At 44.0% G+C, this 10,635-nt stretch overlaps 2 protein-coding genes and 1 long non-coding RNA gene across 3 annotated transcripts in view; 1 reads left to right on the top strand and 2 right to left on the bottom strand.

Annotated features, from left to right (window-relative positions):
- Positions 1-1,426, bottom strand: part of LOC117943124 — a 6,836-nt gene extending 5,410 nt beyond the window's left edge. The window contains exon 1 of the long non-coding RNA XR_004656295.1: positions 1,352-1,426. This is a non-coding gene — a long non-coding RNA (uncharacterized LOC117943124). The remainder of the gene's footprint in view (positions 1-1,351) is intronic.
- Positions 1-10,635, top strand: part of LOC117943095 (nuclear factor 7, brain-like) — a 214,395-nt gene that overhangs the window by 155,157 nt on the left and 48,603 nt on the right. The window lies entirely within an intron of this gene.
- On the bottom strand, positions 7,320-9,261 carry fam83c (family with sequence similarity 83 member C; the record flags this gene model as incomplete). The annotated part of the gene is made up of 2 exons (XM_034869039.1): positions 7,320-8,135; positions 9,005-9,261. Coding segments are annotated over 2 exons (1,056 nt in total), but the record flags the coding sequence as incomplete, so codon positions are not given.

Here is a 10,635-nt window from a genome sequence, read left to right as displayed (position 1 = left end):
GCAGGGTTTCTATTGCCAGAAAAGGGACAACTCTGTCCGGCTTATTTGGGTAGCATGGGAGCTAGCGTTAGCCAACTAGCAACCAGCACGCTTTTAGATACTGTGAATACCTTTTAATTATCTCAACACTTTTCGACTTTTGATATAGACATTTTTTAAAGGGGTCAGATTTGACCCAAGGACACCAGGACGGTCTACAGACCAAAGCAAGCCAAGGTATTGTCTTCCTGACTGACCTTATGCTATAGCGTCATATGTTCTACCTGGCTCCACCCAGAGACTGTAAACACAGCCCCAGGGAGATCAGGGAGTGGACGTAGACGGTAAAAGAGCTTTGTTCTGAGTCAGTGTGTGTTTTGATTGAAAACCAGCTTCTGCCCCGGGTGGCATACCAACGATAAGCCCTCGGTATGAAGGAATCCACTAGGACTGAAAGGGGCAGGAACAGCAGTCAGTAATATAGACCTTAGTGATCCCCTAATACTGTATCTGAAGTCTCTTTATATAGACCTTAGTGGTCCCCTAATACTGTATCTGAAGTCTCTTTATATAGACCTTAGTGGTCCCTAATACTGTATCTGAAGTCTCTTTATATAGACCTTAGTGGTCCCCTAATACTGTATCTGAAGTCTCTTTATATAGACCTTAGTGATCCCCTAATACTGTATCTGAAGTCTCTTTATATAGACCTTAGTGGTCTCCTAATACTGGCGTGTGTTGCTAGTTAACCTAACCCTAACCCTAGTTAACCTAACTCTATTATAGAGGGGAGAGGAGGCGAGAAGGACTGGAGGAGACCTTTTATTTAAAGTTTTATGTTCCCGCTGTCCGTCCTGTCCTGTGGTCCTTTGGCCCTGCTCTGAGCATTTGGCCTTCTTTTAACCAGTTTTTTAGAACCAAACCAAGTCTTTTAAGGAGATTTTAAGTGTTTTTATCACACCGAGGGTCCCCTTGTGGCCGTGCCCCTCGCAGCGCCCATCCAGGGCACTGCGTTCTGCCCTAACCTAACCCTAGTTAACCTAACCCTAGTTAACCTAACCCTAACCCTAGTTAACCTAACTCTAACCCTGGTTGACCTAACCCTAACCCTAGCTAACCTAACCCTAACCCTAATTAATGTAACCCTAACACTAGCTAACCTAAACCTAACTAACCTAACCCTAGCTAACCTAACCCTAATTAATGTAACCCTAACCCTAGCTAACCTAACCCTAACTAACCTAACCCTAATTAACCTAACCCTAACCCTAGTTAACCTAACTCTAACCCTGGTTGACCTAGCCCTAACCCTAACTAACCTAACCCTTACCCTAATTAACTTAACCCTAACCCTAGCTAACCTAACCCTAACCCTTTAGTCTCCATTCAACTGCGTAGTCGCCGGACGCGTGGGGAGGCTAATGGGATCCGAACACACCTAACCCTAGTTAACATAACCCTAACCCAGGTTAACCTAACCCAGGTTCACTGTTAACCTAACCCTAACCCTAGTTAACCCAACCCTAACCCTAACCCAGGTTCACTGTTAACCTAACCCTAACCCTAGTTAACCCAACCCTAACCCAGGTTCACTGTTAACCCAACCCTAACCCAGGCTGAAATCCAGATTAGAAAGGTTAAACCTGTCCCAGAACGCTGAGAGGACAATACGCCAGGCTTCCTGCTGCACACACACACAAACACACACACACACACACATATACATGCACACACACATGCACACATACACGCACATACACACGCACATGCACACACACGCACACGTGCACAATAGAAAATACTGCACGTAAAGCAAGCTCTCGCTCTCTGGGGACAATTCGTAACACAGACCCTAACCACACACACACACACACACACACACACACACAGCAGAAAATAGCCCTAAAAGGCAGGAAACCCGCTGCATCCTGAAGATAACACTCAGATCTTCGGAGTGTTGCTGCAGGGACGATAATGTTTTATTATTATTTATGTTATCATCTGAGGAGTTCTTCTCTTTCTCTGTTCAGCCAGCGGCGGCGGCGTGTGAAACCCGACCGGGAAAGCTCGCGTTACCCCGTCTGCCCCACAAACCTCCGCCAGACACAGAGCAGCCTCTCAGGCTCTGTGTGTCACTTTCAACTCGAGAGTATCAGTAACTCTGAAAGATAACCAGCGAAGGCTGAGAGTCTGTTGTCTGTCTGTGGCTGTGGAGAAGCAGTTTAGACAGTACCACCACACAAAAAGACCCGCACTGGCCCTTTAACCCTCAGATGGTACCATCAAACAAACAGACCTGCTCTGGCCCTTTAACCCTCGTGTTAAACGGCCCTTAAGGATGTCAAAAGTGAAAATCAACACTTTTGTTGAGGCTTTTTATTGCTTTTTTAAAAACTTCTTTTCACGTTTTGTCCCTTTTTCAAAGGTTTGTCACTTTTTTTGATGCCATCTTATTAACTTTGGTTTTACAGTTATCTTTGGAATTTATGTTCAACAAACCTCATTTATAGGAAATTATACCTAATGTTTGAGTTAGAAAAGCAGAAATTAGGAATTATTGAGACTAAAATGAAAGGAATGGATGTTGATGATAATCACAGACTGGAATATGTCAACTTTTACTCAATATTATTTTAAAAAACTTCCATTTGTTTTACAATGCTATAAAATTGAATAAGACGCCCCAAAATTAATGAAAGTAGAGATTTGTACTTGGCAAAGAGCGTTGGGTGGAATCAATCATGTTATTTTGGGGAATTAAAAAGAACATTGATATAGGACAACATGAGGACAACATGGGGACAACATGAGGACAACATGAGGACAACATGAGGACAAAATGAAGACAACATGAGGGCAACATGAGGACAACATGAAGACAACATGAGGACAACATGGGGGTTAATATTCCTTACATTGCCAGGGTTTTATTCTGAAAGGATCTTGTGATAGAGACAACTTTCAAGCAACATGCAGAGCCGACAATCTACGTGAGGCCTTCACTGAACACAGATGTTTCCGGTGTTTTCCTGCAGGAAGCTCGGCATAAACAAAAAAAAGAAAAATCCAACTGAGAGAGCTGACAACATCTACACACATCCCTCGTTAAGTTGAACTTGTTTTTATTAAATCCTCAAGTGTTCATCTTACAAATTAAGACCTTTTAACCCTTGTGTCATCCGTTGTGTCACGGGTAGTTTATTTAACGTGTTCGAGGGCAGGATGGGTGTCTGGGACCCTGGAGGAAGAGATGGGGGTAGTGGGAACGTGTTCAAGGGCAGGATGGGTCTCTGGGACCCTGTAGGACAAGATGGGGGTAGTGGGAACGTGTTCAAGGGCAGGATGGGTCTCTGGGACCCTGTAGGACAAGATGGGGGTAGTGGGAACATGTTCAAGGGCAGGATGGGTCTCTGGGACCTCGCAGGGCAAGATGGGGGTAGTAGGAACATGTTCGAGGGCAGGATGGGTCTCTGGGACCTCGCAGGGCAAGATGGCGGTAGTGGGAACAAGTTTGAGAGCAGGATGGGTCTCTGGGACCCAGTGGGACGAGATGGGGGTAGTTGGAACGTGTTTGAGGGCAGGATGGGTCTCTGGGACCCTGGAGGACCAGGCCTCGGTAGCAGAAAAATACGACTGAATACAGGAAGCTCAATGCCAGTCCAATACAAAAAGTCCAATAAAGTGAACGGGTCCCGGGGACCCGAAAGACTACACAAGGGTTAAACACAGCGTTCACATTCTCCAGTCGATAACACATCGTAAAAAATAAAAAGCTCAAGAAGTCTTGAACATAAACCCATATTCCTGACAGTCCATTCATGTATTTACTATGTACAACGTTATATACATTAGTCAGACAAACATGCAACGAGGATTGGATCCATGTGCGGCAATCATCCGTCTGATTGTTAAGACAAAAAAAACAACACTGGCTGAAAAAAGCAGTAAACAAAACCACGTATATTAAAATCACATATTAAAATCCTAGTTCACTGTGAATCGTTATCTAACAGCAGGAATCAGATCGATGGCTGCTGCTTGACACCGAGGACAACCCGAAATATCAAAAGGAAAACCAAAAAATACAATCAGTAGAAACTGTTTTGAACTTGTTTTAATTAACAGATTAAACAGTTAATATTAATAGACAGAGCAGGAGCGTCATCTACATAACTCGAGGTAAGATTTAGCTTTGCTGGGTTTTAAATATATCTTTGACTCGTAGTTATATTACATATAACTGTCAATCACATCATATCCACGCCCTAAAAAGCCCCCTGCCTTATCACCGATTATGAGACCGTTATTCAAAAAAATGATCATTCTGTGTTGCGGAAGATTTAAAACTAGATTTAAAACTAGCAAAGGCAAACAAGCGGCCGTTTAATACGTAGAAATGGAAATTAGAGCGTTTTGATGTTACACCGCTGGCCCGGTTTGTCCGTCAGGAATGTTGTTGTTACTACCGCATTGCATTGTGGGATATTCATGAGGGCGTAGTCGAGTGCAGATTTTAGTCGCGCATGCTCAGATTTAACCGGTGTACGATATAAGACTTAGACTTGTCTTTATTAATCCTTTTAAGATGACTCCTGCAAGGCAGTGAAAACTATGATACTGAAATTTGTGAAATCCCCCGAAATAATGAACTTATCTCTCATTACAAACAATAACAGAAGATGAGAATCATTTCAGAAATGTTGTGGCTATCTATGGTTGATTGATGCTAACGTTAGCTCAAAACACCATTCAACTGACAACCTTTGTGGTGTTTGATGCTAGCTTGTAGCTAAGCTAGCAGTCATTTCAAAACCGTTGTAGCTATCTATGGTTGATTGATACTAACGTTAGCTTAAAACACCGTTCAACGGACAGCCTATGATGTGTTTGACGCTAACTTGTAGCTAAGCTAGTAGTGAATCAACTTGGTAAAGTAAGTCCATTTTTACTGTATTGACGTTACAGAAGTCTCTCGTTAGCATCTTATATGCTAACTGCTAACTACTTGTCGCAAAGTGACGCATGCGCGGCTCAACTCTGCACTCTCATTACATCTGGGAGTGACACAGCTGCCTGCGGAAATCCAGCGTAACGAGATACTGTCGCACTTCTTCATCTTCTACTATTTAAAATGGCTCTGTTCCCTGTAGTAGTGGCAGTGGTTTCATGTATTAACACTGGAGATGTTGGGTTGGTCTGTGATGCGATTGTTAACCTTAAGGCAGGAGGATGTAGGCACGTGGTCCACATCATAATATAATATGATATAATATAAGATAATATAATACAATATAATATAAGAGAGTTGCAGGAAGAGTCGAAGCAAAATGTTTTCAACCCTTGTGTCCTGGGTCAAAAATGGATTAAAAAAAAAAATCACATTTTTGTCAAAACATTCAGTTTCCACTAACACCACCTTACTAGTTTTACTACTTTTTGGGATTCATGGTCAATTACCCTCATTTATATAGAATTAAACCTAATATTTGAGTTAAAAAAGCAGAAATTATGAATTATTTTGACTAACATTTAAGATCAGAGGAATGAAAGTGATCAGTTGTGTTTATAACGAGCGTTGGAAGGAATCCAATCCATTTTTTGTGGTAATTTGGTTAAAAGAAACTCATATTTCAGATGTAGACATTTTGTAAAGGGGTCAGATTTGACCCGAGGACAACAGGAGAGTTGATTCAGAAATCACAAGAAGTCTTTACACATATGAACAGATTCCTCCTGCTACGCTGTCCTTTTTTATAATATCAAAAAAAATTCCCTTTTCAAAATACACATACAAAGTAAAATCCGACAACCAAAGCAAAAGTAGCAGTTGTGTTAAACAAATGGACTGCCTGGTGATTTTCACAGATCAATTTCCAAGTAAAGTGGGTTTGTAAACTACGACACCCCCACAAACAGTCCCATCCACACTGCACCGGTAAAGCCCCCCCCCCCCATGATAAAAGAGGAAATATGGTTTCAGGACTCCCAGACCGTAGAGACGGAGAAGGAGCCGGTGAGCCTGCAAGCCTGCAACGGCGCGACTCACACCAGGACCCTGTGGAAGAAGGACTTTAGGAACCAACCAGACTCAATGGAGACCGTTCTTTGGGGGGTTTAAAGTGCCCATATTAGGAAAATAAAATCACTTTTTCTGGGATTTGTGGGTTATTTTGTGTCTCTGGTGCTTCCACACACATAAAAACTTGGAAAAATAACCATCCATGGTGTTTTGAGTGAGATCCGGTTTCTGAATGTCCTCTGATGTGGTTTCTGAATGCCCTGTGATCCGGTTTCTGAGTGTCCTCTGAACCGGTTTCTGAATGCCCTGTTATCCGGTTTCTGAATGTCCTCTGATCCAGTCTCCGGGTGAGCTGTTCAACATCTGCACGGCTTTCTACGTCACTAGAGACGAGGTGGCTAACCGTAGCATGCTAGCTCGTTCTCAATGGAAAACACTGCTCCAACAGCCACTGGTGGACCAGAATCTCCAAAAGAATTACTTCCTGTCCCTGTTCTACTTCCTGTCCCTGTTGTGCAGGTATTCCACAAGTGTCCCTGGTCTAGAAGAAGTCTCCCAGCTGATCCTGCCTTGGACTGACCAAACCTGGAGAAAGAGTTATCAGCTGATGGGATCTTACGGAGCTACTGAGCATGTCCAGCTCCCAACAAAGATAGGATAGAAGGGAGTTAAAGTGTAAGGTTAGTTGTTCAACCATGATCCTATTTAAAAAAACTAAAAAATGTTTAAAATTTGTCCAGTATTGAGCGAGAACACTGCAACCGGCATCCGCAAACCCGGCTGCAATGTAACCCTGTAGACAAATGCACATTGCCAAACCCACCAGACTCCATGTAAATAATCACTACTTTTAGCGTGTATAGACCAGCATATCTCCACCAGACTCCATGTAAATAATCACTACTTTTAGTGTGTATAGACCAGCATATCTCCATCAGACTCCATGTAAATAATCACTACTTTTAGCGTGTAGAGAGCAGCATATCTCCACATGTAAATGGGTGAATCAAGAGTTTTTTTCACCAGACCAGAGTGGAGATTATTAGAACAGTGTAAAGACGAACCAAGACGGCTTTTGGTAGTTTTATTTAGTTTCTGTTGACTTTGAATAAAGTGTGTTTTAGGATAATAAAATAACTGTTTATTTACATGCAGTCTGGTGGGTGAGGCAATAGCAATTTCAGGGAGATCTCTGTGCAGAGATCATTTCTATAATGTTGACAGAATAATAATCGGAGCCTGTCAGCGTCAAAAACAGAAGGAAACACACACAAAAACAGGGAAATAGGGTCCAGGTTGAAAAACAAGCAAAAACCAAGGCAACCTTTAAGCACACACTCAGTTTCCGATGAAATCTCCCTCTGGAACTGCGTTGGTGGGCTTGAGCTCGAAGCGGCTGTACACCTGCCGGTTCTTCAGCTTGTTGTACTGGTTCACCAAGTCCAGCTTGCTGTGACCCAGCGTCATTCGCTTCTGGTCGTCCCGGCTCATCACCACGACCGGAGACAGTGGCGGCGGCGGGCTCTGCTGGCTCTCCGGCTCGTTTTGTGACAGGTCCGGACCCCCCCAGGAAGGGTTGCCGAGAGGGGACGGCGGCCTCCGGAAGTTGTACGTCTCTTTGCTGGAAGTCGGCAGGAATATATCTGTGAGTTTGTTGAAGAACTGGTTGGAGGGAGTCCTCGGTTTGGGGGTGCCATTGTTGCCCGGCGACGGCGTCTGTGTCCTGGGGGTCATATTTGAGACGGGGGTGCCGGTGCCGTGGAACATGCCCCCTTTGTGCTCGTACAACCCCAACCCCTGGAGCTTGGAGGTGGCGCCGCCTATATTTGCGTTGTGCTTGTTCCACTCAATGCCCATTTGCTGACCGTAGGGCGGCGGCGGGCGCTCCATCCCCGTGTTGTGATTGGCTCCCCTGTTAGCTGAGACTCGGTGCCCCGTTGTGAGGTGACTCGGGGAGGTCAGGGTTCCGCCTCGCCTCTCGGGGCTAACGCGAGGGTTGTTGTTGGGCTTGGAGTCGTGAGCCTGAGTGACCTTGTAGACCGTGTTAGACGCCATCCCGGGCGCCGCCTTCACGCTGGACACGCTGTTACTTGATTGGCTGCTGGAGTTTTCAGAGCAAACCCGGTCCCTCTGCCGGCTGGAGGACAAGGGAGAGCAAAGATTAGCTTTTTTTTTTTTATTAAATATAATCTCTTAGTCCACATTGTACTGTTTAAAAAAACATAGACTGTAACGATTCCGGGTCTAAAAGTGAAGTCAACGCTGCATTCTCTCTAATGTCCAGCAGTGGGTGACTCCACTGGATCACTATATTGCATTACATTACATTACATTACAATACATTACATTACATTACATTACATTACATTACATCACATTACAATACATTACATTACATTACAATACATTACATGTCATTTAGCTGACGCTTTAATCGGTCGGCCAAAACGAAGTCTTTAGGTTAAAGTGTTCTTCAACGCAGCATGATGTCGATTAAATGATGGTCCCATTTTATATTTTTCTCATTCTCACTCACGTAAAACATGTACGCTTGGTAGGGTGCCTTTGTCGTTGTTATATGACCCTAAAAGTCTCTTTTAGCATCATGTAACACGCTTAGTTGTGGGGGGGCTTCCGATTCCGTGAATCGCGGGAATAATGTGACGGTAAAGGACATAAGCGGGACACGACCCCGGCTCTACTGGGTGAAAGTCCTGTGTTTGACCCATCAACCCCCGTCACGACCAACCTCCCTACGAGGAATTTCGCCCTAACATACTACTTGTTGCTCGTCGGCTAAGTTACCCGCTAACGCTAGCTGTGGCTCGCTAGCTTGGTTGGCTGAACAAGACCTGTTTAGGCGTTAAGGCTGTTCCATTTAACTTTGATGAAGTGTTGAACTGAAAGCGAAGAGTTGACTTCACTTTTCAGACCTGGAAGATGCTACTTGCTTTGGACCAATACCAATACAAAACCCTTCTCAAAACCCAGCCCTCAGCTCCGTACCTGTCGGAGAGTAAGTCCAGCCCCAGGCCCGGGGCGAGGCCCATGACCGGGCCCATCAGGGCCTGGTACGAGGGGTAGTAGGGCATCCCCCCCTCCTCCTCCGGATTGGAGAAGCAGCCGATGATCTGCGAGTCGGCGTACAGAGAGCGGAACTCCCGGTCGAAGCTGTCGGCGATGCGGCCGGAGAAGTGCATCACCATGTTGCTGTGCACCTGCGCCGACAGCCAGGTGAAGCTGCAGAAGGACACACAACCGCATGTTAAGGTTCATATCTCAAAAGCTGCATACGAAACCGTTCGCGGTAACATAACAGGGTGTGTGTGTTAGTGTTTATAGTGTGTTAGCCATTTTAAAGAGGTGTTTGAATTCATAAAGCAGAACACACACACACACACACACACACACACACACACACACACACACACACACACACACACACACACACACACACACACACACACACACACACACACACACACACACACACACACACACACACACACACACACACACACACACACACACACACACACACACACACACACACACACACACACACAAATAATCTACTGACGTTGTTTTCAATGTAACGTAGAGCCCGGCCGATATATCGGTGGGCCAATATATCGGCCAATATTAGGTATTTCCCGATCTGTATTGTATCGGCATTTATAATCATCATATTGCTTACAATGCGCTTACACATACAAAACAACCATAAAACAAATATATACACAATAATACATAATATACACACACTAATCAGAAACAAATATAGACAAAAATATAATATCTATAATAATAAATATTTTTAAGATCTGTTGATTAAATCGGCAAATCGATGTTAAAAACGTGTGTGTTAGTCGACTAAGAACTTCTTTAGTGGTACTTTTCTTACTTTAGTACTTTTTGCAGCATACTTTACTATGACTTCAGTACTTTTTTCAGCATACTTTACCATGACTTTAGTACTTTTTGCAGCATACTTTACTATGACTTAAGTACATTTTCCAGCATTCTATACTATGACTTAAATACTCTTTTCAGACTATGACTTAAGTACTTTTTTCAGCATACTATACTATGACTTTAGTACTTTTTTCAGCATACTATACTATGACTTTAGTACTTTTTTCAGCATACTATACTATGACTTTAGTACTTTTTTCAGCATGTTGTACCAGTACTTTAGTACTTTTTTTGACATTTTTTCGACATACTGTCCTATGACTTTAGTGAGTTATGCAACCCAAAATGTGTCGCTGGACCTGGAACCTATCAGCTGTCGTTGTGTAAACTCTCTCCGTCGTCCGAGTAGCTGATAAGTCTGCAGATCCTCCTGAGCTACGTCCTGGGTGATCTTGATGAGTCACCACGGTGACGCAGCTTATCAGCTTATCTGCCCGCAACAGCATAACAGGTGCATGAACCCGGAGACGCCCGGCTGAGCCGCAGGAATAAAGCCTCCATGCAGGAATAAAGCCTCCATGGAGTAGGAATACAGCCTCCATGCAGGAATAAAGCCTCCACGCTGCAGGAATAAAGCCTCCACACAGGAATAAAGCCTCCACGCTGCAGGAATAAAGCCTCCACGCTGCAGGAATAAAGCCTCCACACAGGAATAAAGCCTG

This window comes from Etheostoma cragini, chromosome 4 (assembly GCF_013103735.1).
Source record: "Etheostoma cragini isolate CJK2018 chromosome 4, CSU_Ecrag_1.0, whole genome shotgun sequence".
Lineage (NCBI taxonomy): Eukaryota > Metazoa > Chordata > Actinopteri > Perciformes > Percidae > Etheostoma > Etheostoma cragini.
Note: the sequence above shows the minus strand (reverse complement) of the source record. Positions and strands in the feature narration are given on the sequence as shown.